This window comes from Stenella coeruleoalba (assembly GCF_951394435.1).
Source record: "Stenella coeruleoalba genome assembly, chromosome: 19".
NCBI lineage: Eukaryota > Metazoa > Chordata > Mammalia > Artiodactyla > Delphinidae > Stenella > Stenella coeruleoalba.
In genome coordinates, this window is record NC_137165.1 from 35829204 (window position 1) to 35842334 (window position 13131).

The window sequence follows — 13131 nt, forward strand, 5'->3', positions numbered from 1 at the left end:
CCCAGATCGTGCATGTTCAAGGAACACCGGTGTTCCATAAGACGTTAATAATAAGCATTTTGTGACTTTAAATTCCACAGTGAAAAAATTCAGTTAATGTTGAGTTAAACTGGTTTCCCCGATGCAGGAAGCCTCAGCTTCTAGTGTGCTCATGTGCAATGGCAACACCCAAGAGAGGCACATCATACACTGTATTTTCCAAGTTTTTTGACCACAGAACCCTTTTCTGAGGGACAAGTGTTCTCAGGAGCATAATAAATGAAATGCCCTGGGACTGACTACACAAGGGTGACTATAACTCTCGCCATGAACCACTGCAGTTCTGCACCTGGAGCTTCCTGAAAAACAGCTTACACAATGGAAGACTGCCCGACCTCCCAACTCATCAAATGAGGCTTGTGGTAACTAACCAGTGAGCCTAGCACAGAGATAACACCGTCACCTACCTAGAATACGGCATAAAAAGCAGCTCAATTTAAGTATGACTTTTTTGTGAAAACTCAGCAAAAATCTGGTTTTGTTTAATAACTACATAACCAGTCAGGCTGAAAAACCCAGACCAAGAATATGTTCAAAAGAAGGCAGATATGTGGTATTCCTGAAGAGAATCGACAAACTAGTAGCGACAGTGGACATTACAGAAAACTATCTCCTCAAACACCTCTCCAAGGGCTCAGGAGAAGTCTATAAGAAAAGACTTGTCTGAACACAGAGGATGAATGCATCATAGAGCACTCCCACTCCCCGCAAAAAAACTTTTTAAAGAACAAGTTGAACTGAGAAGACAGTGAGTTGTTTTTTTTTTTTTTTCTTTTTCTTTCTGTACTGCTATACTGCCTCTTTCCCCCACTCAATGCTCCAGCTACAGTGGGAGGGCGGCAGCCAGAAGGAGGAAAGGACGGGTGAATGAAGAAAAGAGGAAAAGAGGCGGCACCCAACAGCACCAAGGCTCACTTTCATTAAAACGCCTTTCATTTCATAAGGCCTTATACTAACCTCAAAGAGAGACTGGAACAAAGGCAAGACCCTGAACAGCTGAAGGCTCCTTCCACTCCTGAGGATGCTTCAGTGAAACAAAGCCCTAGGCACTGTCAGCTGCTATTGTTTCTCCTCCTGGGCTCCCCAGTTTGATGTTCTAGTACAGTAATAAAACTAACTACTAAGGGGGCTGGAGCTTTTTCATGGTGATTAAAGAGGTCAGTATAACCATATGAAAGCTGACACAAGGCAAGAAAGAAAAAGGCTACCAACTAGGCTTTAATCAACTATGATGTAGTCTTATTTAATAGTAAACACAGGATTCCAAATAAGGATCTCGGAAAGAGTCACTACTGAAGGCTGATGTAAAATGACAAACAGTCCTTTTAATTTTTAGGAGAGTGCATATCTTCAAGTGCCACTTCAATTACCTAATGCTTAGAATGTTCAAGTAACATGACTCATACATGTTCAACTACTAGAGAATTGGGTGGGTGGATCCATTCTAGTTCTCTTCTTAAATCTGTTAGTTTGTGAGTAATCTAGTACCTACATCAAAACATCCCAACTTTTTAAAGAGAAGTTTGCAAAGTAATACCATATACTCACTAGAAATAAGGTAGGTGTGAAAAGGTAGGTAAAGAAAAGACAACATTTTCAAATATCTAATATAATACACTAAGATGAAAATGAAATTTAGACTCATCACTCACCAGCATTTAAATGACATTCCTTAATCTGAAACTGAAGTTCATTTTCATTGGGAATATCCTTCCATGTTGCAAGGAAGACCTGGCGCTCTGTATGGGGAAGCAGAGGGAAAGGAAGGATGTGCACAATCTGTCAATATTCTGACATCTAAGCCCTTGTACCATTTCTCCTTTGGAGTGCTGGTTCTAGCAATACAGCCAGCAGTAGCCTGGGACTGGAGTCAACTCCTAGCTATGCAGAGGTGCTACACTCCAGGTCAATTAATCCCTCATGAGTAGCACTAAGATACACTGGAAAAAAGTCAACATCTAGGGTTTAGTTTTGCCTCCACTGTTTTCCTATTTGGGTGACTTTGGTAAGTCTTGTGATCTTTCTGATCCTTAATTTCATCATATATTATTACATCTGCCTACCCTACCCAAAGAGCTACTGTAAGAATGAAACCAATGTTAAGTGCCAATACAACTTCATATGTATCAATACAAGCTAGTTTTATTAGATGGTGGTTTCCTAAGTAAGGGAAGAGAGAAATATCAACAACCACATGGGGAATACCAATAAATTTATCACAAATTATTGAATTCTTATCTTGAGACAGTAAGAACTCAGGACAGGGCTAAATGCTGAATTTCCATGTATTATCTCAAGTCATTATAAAAACGATTTCTGCTTTGGAAACTGAAACTCAAAAAAATTAAGCACCTTGCTACAGTCACATAGCTGGTAAATAGCCAAGCTGAGATTCAAATCCACATCTACTTGTCACCAAGCCACTTACTCTGTATGCTGTGGTGACTGGCTTATTTGGACAATAGGCATTGTGACTTGGAGACCAACAGCAAAGCAAGATCAACTGTGACTCAGGAGAATATATAATTAGCAATTATTAGAGCTTTAGAATAGCCTTCCTCCATTTTTTTAAACCTCAAAATAGCTTGTCCTTCCGGGGCTATGCTCTGCCTGACACATTCAGAGAAAGAGCAAAGGTATATTTGCAGGACAGGAGGACATACTTACCCATTTTGCCATCTTCTACAAAAAGCACGTTGAGTGGGATGAGGCAGCTGAAGTAGAAGACATCAATATTGTTTTTCACAGCCACCTGCCAGTAAAGTAGCAAGGGAAAATTAGGACATCATAAGAAGCCAGGTAGGAGGGAAAGAACAGTTATGTGTCTAGAAATAAATCACCCAATTTCCTTCCTATTTATTTTTAAATATTTATTTATTTATTTGGTTGCGCTGGGTCTTAGTTAGTTGCGGCACATGGGATCTAGTTCCCTGACCAGGGATCAAAGCTGGGCCCCCTGCATTGGGAGCACGGAGCCTTAGCCACTGGACCACCAGGGAAGTCCCAAAAATCTGTTATTTATTTATTTAGCCTCACTGCACGGCATGTGGGATTTTAGTTCTCCGACCAGGGAATAAACCTGCGCCCCTTGCATTGGAAGCGCAGAGCCTTAACCACTGTACGGCCAGGGAAGTCCCTCCTTCCTCTTTTAGACAGGTTAGGAAACCCCAAATCAAGACATACCAGCCCATACACTGCAAAGCATGTCCTTATTCACTCCACTGTCAAGAGCACCGTGGACAGCCTGCAACTCTGCCTTGCTCCAGGAGGGGTCCCAGGAGGAATGAATTCAAGGCACAATTCTATACCTGCGATATCCAGTCAGTTGTTTTAATAGTAGTTTCTGCTACCACTTACTAAGTACCTATTAATGAGAATATTTCTAATCCTCATTATACCTATCCCAAACAAAGTACTGTTACTACCCTCTCATTTTACAGATGAGGAACTGAGGTTCAGAAAGATTAAGTAACATCCAGTATCACACTGTCAGTACACAGAAGAACCAGGATTCAAATGCAAAATTGACTCTAAACCTTGTTTTTTTTCTCTCTACAATAACTGGTGGCATACTGCCCCTTATCTTTTTTCAGGTATCAGTTTTAAAGCTCTTTCTTTTATAAAATCTTACTTTCCTAAGTCACATGGCTGGAAAAGCTTGCTGGGTCAAACACTCGTAAATCTGATGACTCTCGGAAGGAAAAGCCTTTGAACAAATGAAGAAATGAGTTTTCTTCTCACAATACAAACTTCTGGATTTGGGCAGGCTGTGATTCTACCATGGCCCATTCAATCCAGGGCACGCTGTTCATATTTTTTAAAAAGCTATAATAAGTACCTGTGTTCAGGGGCAACACTGATTGGTGTCTCTATTCAGAAACAGGCAGACTCCACCGTGGCAGATTATAAGAGCCATATAGTGTAAGAGGGGAGAGTAGGAGAAGAACTGCTCGAAACTACCACTTCCCACTGGTTCCTGTCACTGGTGACTTTCCTATCTATGCTCTTGGCACTGCAGAAAACCATTTCTCTGGGTGAGTTTTATAATCAGTAACCAAGTCTATTTCTCTCTAAGAAAATAAAGGTAAAAAGTGCTTATCTAGCACCACTATTCTCTCCCTGCCCCTTCTTGGGGCAAATGCCTATAACTTCAACAGCATATTGAGATTGAAATATCCTCTTTCCGAAGTACTTCCAGTTCTTTTACATTTGTTATCAACTCATCTTCCCCACCTTTTTTTCTTTTGTCTGCATTGGGTCTTCGTTGCTGCGCACGGGCTTTCTTCGTTGTGGTGGGTGGGCTTCTCATTGCATTGGCTTTTCGTTGTGGTGGGTGGGCTTCTCATTGCGTTGGCTTCTCTTTGTTGCGGAGCATGGGCTCTAGGCACGTGGGCTCTAGAGCGCAGGCTCAGTAGTTGTGGTGCATGGGCTTAGATGCTCCGTGGCATGTGGGATCTTCCCAGACCAGGGCTCGAACCCGTGTCCCCGGCATTGGCAGGCGGATTCTTAACCACTAAGCCACCAGGGAAGTCCCTTCCCCACCTTAAATAGTACCTTTATTTCACCCTCCATAATCTGGTTTGGGTATGTCTACTTGATATCTTTCTGCCCTCTTTCCTATAAGAATTCATCAAATTACTTTCCTTGTAACTTGTACATTTAACCTTTCAATGACCCACACCCAGGAGTTTCTGACCTATATCACATAATCAGATGCCCAAAATGCTGAGACAGCAGGAGTCTCAAAAAGCTTGAGTCTGGTGAATACAAGCAGAGTAACTAACCTCAGGAAAGAGGGACCTTAGACATTCTTTAAGATGTACTAGAGCACCACTTCAAAAGATCTATACCAGCTGTGGGCTTCTGGGAAGGAGGTATTTTCTAATTCATCTGGTACTCAGCAATGAGAGAACGGGAACTCTTATTTCAAATAAGGGCACCAAGAAGACCTTGAGGGAGTGCCAGGCTCTGTAAAGGTCATTTAGAAGTGAAAACTGGAAGTGGTTCAAGTGGGCTAGCATGGGTCATATGTCCTCCAAGAGGTAATATTAGCGGTTCTCAACCAAAGACTTATATTAGAATCATCTGGAGAGATTTCTCAAAACAGAATCCGGGACTCCATCCTGTATTAAAAAAACAGCAATCCCTAAATCTGGAACCTGGAACATGTATTTTGGAAAAAGTTCCTAGGAAGATCAACCAGACAAGTAATTAATTTACAACAATGTTACCTAAGAAGTCTGTGTGGGCTTATAAATAGATTGTTCATCTGAGGGAATCCTTATTCCAACTGAAGCCCTTTAACAATGGAAAAGACATGAAAATCTCTTCTAGGTCAGCAGTGCTAAAACCATTCTGCCCCAAGGACCCTTTTGACAAACAGATGAAAGTCAGGGACCTTCTTTCTGAAAACCGTACATGCAATGTTTCCACAAAAACTTCAGGGGTTTCAGGACACCCTGAAGACTATCCCTGGACTTCTGCTCTAGAATAATTCTCTGAGAAGCTGGGACACCCAAATCAGAGGCAGCAGACACAGTGGCTCTGAACACGGACTTGGGAACCAGACCAGACCACCTGATTTCAAATGCTGACTCTGTTACTTACTAGCTGTGTGACTTTAGGCAGTAGTACTCAGCTCAGTCTCCGGTCTGAAGGATGGAGATAACAAACAGGACCAAATGCATGGGGTTGTTATGAGGCTAACGAGTAAATGTTTGCAAAGCACTTACAATGGTGCCTGACTTACAATTAAGTACTATTAACAAATGTTTCTCAAAGAAAAGTTCCCTCTTCTTTCACCATTTTCTGCTTTACCTTTTTACTCAGAATTTTTCATAATTAAGGATAACCACATTAGGCTTATGTGACATCTTACACATGCTCAAATGTAGTATTACAACTATGCTAACAAGGGCTCAGTGAGGAAGCGTTTCATCTCTTTTACATTAGATTTTCAAAATCTGCATCTTGCAGCTCTCAAACTTTTACTCTTGGTTATTTTTTTAGGACCACATTTATTTCAAATGTATATGGTTCCCTTGGATCTGGGCCCTGCCTACCTCTCCAGCCTATTTCCTTAACTTCAAGCACATCAGAATTACTTCTTGCTCCCCAAACACTGAAACTGACACGCTGTTTCTTGTCAGATGTTGTTCTTTCTGCTTAATATGTTCTTCTCCTAAAACTTTATCTGTCTGGAAAATATCTATTTAATCTGAAGATTCAGTTCAAGCTTGACAAGGATTTCTCAGGAAGGCTCTAGTTCCTCTCCATAGCACCCAATCCATGCACCTCTATATAGAATAAATAATTGTTTATCTCTGCCTCACCCACAACACAATGATCTCTCTCTCAGTGCAGGGGCTCTCATCTTCATTCACATTCTAGTGACTCAATAAGTATTTGCTGCATGAAATTTAAGGGGAAGAAGTTGAGCAAATGAAATGAAAAACTGGTTTCTCAACCTTTTTTTTTTTTTCCTTTTTAACCTGTACATCGTTCATATGCAGAACATAATTTCAGGGACTTCCTTGGTGGCACAGTGGTTAAGAATCCGCCTGCCAACGCAGGGGACACGGGTTCAAGCCCTGGTCCGGGAAGATCCCCCATGCCATGGAGCAACTAAGCCCATGCGCCACAACTACTGAGCCTGCGCTCTAGAGCCCGCGAGCCACAACTACTGAAGCCCGTGTGCCACAACTACTGAGCCCATGTGCCACAACTACTGAAGCCCATGTGCCTAGAGCCCGTGCCCTGCAACAAGAAAAGCCACCGGAATAAGCCTGCGCACCGCAACGAAGAGTAGCCCCCACTCGATGCAATTAGAGAAAGCCTGTGCCGCAGCAACAAAGACCCAACGCAGCCATAAATAAATAAATAAATTTATTTTAAAACCCCCATAATTTCACCAGTAACATGGCTCATTAGGCACACAGATACTTCATGAGGCAAGGATGGGGGGATAGAATGATACGTGGGCTCTTCTGGTTTCAAATACACTGGGCTAAAATAATATTTAGATGTTGAGGAAGAATAACATAGGCAGTAGATCACAACCCAAAGAATATTAGATTCTCCAAGGATATGCCAATAGCTCTTCAGGAGTCTCAGCAAAAAAGATTCAAGGAAAACACAGTATGAAGCCAGTCCAATTCCAATCCAGACGGCAGCTCTCTCTCTTTTTAAATTTTTATTTATTTATTTTGGGCTGCGTTGGGTCTTCCTTGCTGCGCACAGGCTTTCTCCAGTTGTGGCAAGCCGGGGCTACTCTTCGTTGCGGTGCGCAGGCTTCTCACTACGGTGGCTTCTCTTATTGCAGGGCACGGACTCTAGGTGCGCAGGCTTCAGTAGTTGTGGCACGTGGGCTCAGTAGCTGTGGCTCGCAGGCTCTAGAGCACAGGCTCGGTAGTTGTGGTGCACGGGCTTAGCTGCTCCACAGCATGTGGGACCTTCTCAGACCAGGGCTCGAACCCATGTCCCCTGCATTGGCAGGAGGATTCTTAACCACTGCGCCACCAGCGAAGTTCCCAGAAGGCAGCTCTCTTAAACAGAATTGAGTAAACCTTAGAGTATGATATTGACTGCTTCAGCGGGAGAGAGGGGAGTTCTTTGTTTTCTTATTTTGAAATTCACCATCCCAACAGGTACAGAACAGAAAGACACAATCCAGACAAGGTGGAGAAGTATTTTCCAAGAGCTTTAACATCAACGTCTAGCTTGCCTATGGCAAATCAATTATCACATATATATCCAACTGCCTACTTGGTATCTCTACTTGGATAACTAACAGATATCTGAAAATGAACATGTTTAAAACCAAATTCTTGATCTCCCCATCTCATCCCTAAATGGACCCTCCTGCTGACTTTCCAAACTCAGTATATGAAACCCTGCCAAGCTTTTTATGGTGTCCCTGGTTCTGCACTTGTCTCTCCCCACCCTCCCCACCTAGCTTCCCAGTCTACTGTCAACAAGGCAGAGTGATCTTAAAATGTAGATCAATTCATAAATACTTCCCTGCTCAAACTTCCAATGACTTCCCAAACTTACAACTGCCTATAGTTGGATGTCTCTTACCTCTCTGTCGTCATATGCTATGACTCTCCCGTCAGCCACAGGAGCTGCTGTTGTGCCCTGCACATACCAGGCATACTCCTATCTCATAGTTTTTTGCCTTTGTTGTTTCTTCTGCTTGAAATTCTCTTCCACCAGAAATGTGCAAGGCTCATTCTGGCCTCCTTTAGGTCTTTGCTTTAAATCAAATATTATCTTCTCACGTAGGTCTTCCATGACCAACATATTTATAAAATTATACCACCCAACCTCCAACTCTAGGACTCCCTATCCCAACCTCTGCTTTGTTTTTCTCCATCGCTCTTACCTGACATATTATTTTCCTTATTTGTTGGTGCACTGCCTGTCCCTGTGCCACATAATCCACCTCGAGTAAAATGTAAGTTTCACAAGGGAAGGGATTTTTGTCTCTTGTTCACTACTGTATTCTCAGTTTCTAAAACAGTGACTGGCACAGAGTAAGGGCTCAATAAGAATAATGACTGTAAAATACACTACTCAAAGTTCCTGACAGCCATTTGGGTTTAGACAAGATATGAACTTGGTCTAAAGTTTCCAAAAGGACAGGACTTCTCAAATTTTTTCCAGTGTACTTCCCTTAACAGAGGAGGAAAGAATGGACATATATAGTGGTGTGGAGGTAGGGGTAAGGATCAGGATTAGGGGCATAATATGAAGTAGCCCATCATAAGAACAAAATTTCTTTGAAGTTCCATGCTATTCCATAATGAATCCATGTGTTCTAATATGAAAATGTGTTTCTCCATTTTCCTTTAAATAAAACGGATGCTCCAGGCGAACACACCGTGTGTATTCTTCAGCCTCACGTACCTCCTAACATGGTGGTTTTAAAACCGGTGTTTTGGGGTTTTTTTTTGGCAGTATGCGGGCCTGTCACTGTTGTGGCCTCACCCGTTGTGGAGCACAGGCTCTGGACGCGCAGGCTCAGCGGCCATGGCTCACGGGCCCAGCTGCTCGGCGGCATGTGGGATCTTCCCAGACCGGGGCACGAACCCGTGTCCCCTGCATCAGCAGGCGGACTCTCAACCACTGCGCCACCAGGGAAGCCCCTAAAACTGGTGTTTCTTAAAATTAATTTAGTGGGATGAAACTGGCATAAAAAATAGAATAGAAAATGTCATAGTGTGTCTCACGAAGAGTCAGTAATGTTTCCTGAAACTTTCAGTTTTATGTATTGTGTGTATACACTATGTAAAATGTATCTCTTACTGTAAATTGCAGTCAAAAAAGTATAACAACCATAATACTCATACACCAAATTAAAAAGGAAGCAGTGAGGAAATGGGCTCAGTGAGCTTAGGAACAGAGTGCACACCTCAGTTTCTGCTTTGAGGATGCCTAAAGCAGATCACAGATGGTACCAAGGAGCTGATTACCTAATCCTCTGTTCCTCTGGTCTGTCACGTGTGACATGCGGACATAACAATATTAACTTGCCTCTCAGGGACATCAATAAGAAGAGCAAATAGAAATGATTATAAGGCACTTGGAAAACACAAAAGCGGGCTATAAATGCTTAATAATAATAATGATTCTTAAGAGTTACTTTCAGTGGCTGCTGGGGAAAGAGCAGCCTGTCAGCTTCAGCCTGTAACTAGCAATTAGTTTCTTTCCACAGTATAGGAAGCCTGCTGCAGGAGCTGCAGCCTCTTTATGGTGGCACAGCTGGAGAGGAGCAGACTGAATTAATATTCTAACCTTGTTTCAGTGTGCTCAAAAGTACTATAAAAAGGTACGAGATGAACTCAGTGTGAACTCCGGCAAATGCGGCCTCTCCCCACAGATCACCACAGGAGGCACTGCCACAAGAAAATTCAAGCCAAGTGGTATACAGCTCACCTTTGACAGTATATCATCTACTCTTCCGTGACGTCACTTGTGACCTTTCCAAGTGTCTGAGAATTTTTTTTTTCCTCCTCTCCATTTAGCTTTTAGAAAGATTATTTGCAGGCTGGTCCAAGCCAGGACCAGGCAGTGACGCCAACCATCGCCAGTTGTCTGAGGAATGATGATTCAGATGTGTGTTAAGCACCACACCACCTAGTCAACAGAGCCTAGGGGAATGGCTCTGAGTGACAGGTTTATAATGACACTGACTCCAACTGTGTGATATGTCATCTGAGACTCAAGCAGAAGAGGCTCTCTGCTAGCTGCTGGAGTTAAATCTACCTGTGGTTCTGCATTCCTAGTCAATGCCAAAAAATATCTATCATCTTTAGTTTAAATATGGTCTTCCATTTCAAACCCTATTGACTGATACATTATCTGAGACTTCTCAGAGACGTCCTGACAAATCAGGGCTATCTATAATATTTGACAATGTCTGAATACACTTAAAAATATAGCAGAAATAGTCATGCAACCCACCATAGAAAATGTCAATTTACTTTCCTTCCGATGCTAATTACATTTTAACTTGAACAGCCATCTTTAGTTTACTTCCAGGGCTAAGACTCAAACAAGAAGCCTCTATTTTCTTTTTTAGTTCACCCAATAGATCAGATGGACTGCACGGCAGCTGAGCAGCCCTCAAACACTGCCAATCTGCTGTCATTATAGATAAAAGCCACACTCGTTGATTTTCATTGTTAAGAGCATGTGGACGGTGGAGCCTCTTACAGGGAAAACTTGACAGGTTCCTCTCTTCCTGATAAAAGCAGTAGCTCCATGTCCCTAAGCTAATTTCTCCTTGGGCAACAACATGCACTTCAGCATCTGAAATTTCCATGTTAAAGTGGCTCTCAGAATGGAAAGGAAAGCTCTGAACAGACCCTCAGATAGATGATCTCTTAAACTTAAATCTTCTAGTGGTACACATGATTACTGGGTTTTAGAATGGCAATGAGGGGGCTTTCCCTGCTGGTCCAGTGGGTAAGACACTGCGCTCCCAATACAGGGGGGCCGGATTTGATCCCTGGTCAGGGAACTAGATCCCACATGCATGCCACAACTAAGAAGTCCACATGCCACAACTAAGAAGCCCGAGCCTGCATGCCGCAATGAAGATCCTGCATGCCTCAATTAAGACACGGCGCGGCCAAAAGTATATATATAATAATAAATATTAAAAAAAAAAAAAAAGAATGGCAATGAGAACCTAAGAGACAAGCTCTCTTGGTGGGCCCTGGTTTGAAAGGCAAAGAGAAACCAAAAGATACTGAAACTGATATAACTATGACTCCTCCTGGAGTCCCCATTCGGTCATGCAGTTTTGCTTAATCTCAATCTCGGAAGCCTCCCACAGAGTTAACACCATGAATTAGAATGTAGGCAGATTAAATCTCCAGAACAGCAATGAGAAGACTAACATTGTAAAGTGGTATATATACACAGACATTAGTTTAGAAGAGGAAGGAGTATATCAGAATGATAGTCTCCAAGGCTACTGGAAGAACCCTAAAGCACAGGAGGGTTAGAACTACTGGAATCAAATTCTGTAATTCTTCTGCAACTTAAGCTAGACTCTCAAGTATTGCTTTAAAAAGGAATTCCCCCTCTCCGTCAAAGCCATTTGGAAAAGAAGTGGAAAGGTCACAATTTTCATGAAAGACTGCCTCTGTGGACAGAGGCAGTCTTTCATGAAGCTTCTTTTTGAAGCCCACCCATAGCCACCACTAAAGCCATCTGAACTGCAGAGTCAGCCTGAACTCACACCCTTAAAGTCCCAGCACAACCTCCAGTGCCAGCATTGTGACACCTCACCCCAGAGTGAATTTCAGTTTAGGAGTCCCACCCTTTTTACTGCTTACCTCTGACGTATAAACAATCACACCCATTCCCACCAAAGCAAACTCTTCTGATAGGAAGGGTGGAAAAACCTGGAACTGGGACGTGCTAGACCATTACCTTTTTAAATAAAAAAAATTTTTTTTCCCTTTTAAAGGCAAAAGTTAGACTGTTTTGAGTATTATTTGAAAAAACTGTTTTCTGAAAGCAAAGAACTGAGCGACAAGATACAATGATCATCTACTGGCAGAAGGCAAACCCTTTTGCCCTTCCTTTTAAAGCTTGCCTTCTCATCACTTCATATCCATCAGAATTAGAAAAAAGTCAGGCTTCTTTCTGGTCTCATAGAAAAAGGGGCTTGCTCGGCTCCATTTCCTGTCAGACAGCTAAGTGATTCTGGTTTTCCCTGGGGCTCCAAGACACACACAGAGCATCCTTAAGCTTCCAAATTTACTCTGAGAATATGATACAAAATAGTCGGAGGGAATTAGGATAATGGCTTAATAGTTGTGTGGTGACAAGCTGTTTTTATTTTGAAGTGGCACACAGACATAGGTTAGTAACAGAAAAAGTTCCCCAAATGTTAGAATAGTCACATGTTCTATTTTCCTAGTTATCGCCAGCCTTGGAAATAGGGTCCATTAACATGTTGTGATCTTGCCTTTTCAAATATCAATGAACAGAGTAATGGAAGCAGCAGCTTCTGTTTGTTCCGCCCATTTGAGAGAAAATGAATCTGTGACTGTAGGTCCTCAGATTAAACTTGGGATCAGGACCAGACCCACCCAGGTAAAAGGGTATTGAAACAGGGGCAGGGGGTAGACTGCAAAGCCACTAAGAAACAACTGGCAGACAGAGTGTTTAGGGATACCCTGTTTGCTAAGATGAGGAGATGCCCTTGCTGAGTTTGGTCAAGAACCAGATGCACCTGATATTTGTAAACACTTTCTTAAATGAAAGCAAAAAGGGTCATTCAACAACAAATATTTATTAAGCACCTATTGTGTGCCAGGTATTGTTCCAGGCACTAGGAGATAAATCAGTGCAGAAAAAAAACGAAGACAAAAACTGTTGCCCTTTTGGAGTTTGCAGTCCAGTGACGGGGGTGGGGGGGGTGGGGGGGGTGGGGGGGTGGGGGTGGGCAGGAGAGTAAGAACAATAAACAGTATTTAAAATGGGTAAGTGCTCTGGGGGAGAGTAAGGGTAAAGGGGATCAAGAATACTGGGAGTAGAGTGAGGTGGCCTTATCAAAAAGGTCCTACTTTAGCA

General features: G+C 42.5%; 1 protein-coding gene across 5 annotated transcripts in view; it reads right to left on the bottom strand.

Moving 5' to 3' along the window:
* The window catches only part of AP2B1 (adaptor related protein complex 2 subunit beta 1), a 122632-nt gene that overhangs the window by 11476 nt on the left and 98025 nt on the right, over window positions 1-13131 (bottom strand). For all 5 annotated transcript variants that reach the window (XM_079904150.1, XM_079904146.1, XM_079904149.1 and 2 more), the window contains 2 exons: window positions 2707-2791; window positions 1692-1778 (listed from right to left, as the gene is read on the bottom strand). In XM_079904150.1, the coding sequence (XP_079760276.1) occupies window positions 1692-1778; window positions 2707-2791 (172 nt within the window). The remainder of the gene's footprint in view (window positions 1-1691; window positions 1779-2706; window positions 2792-13131) is intronic.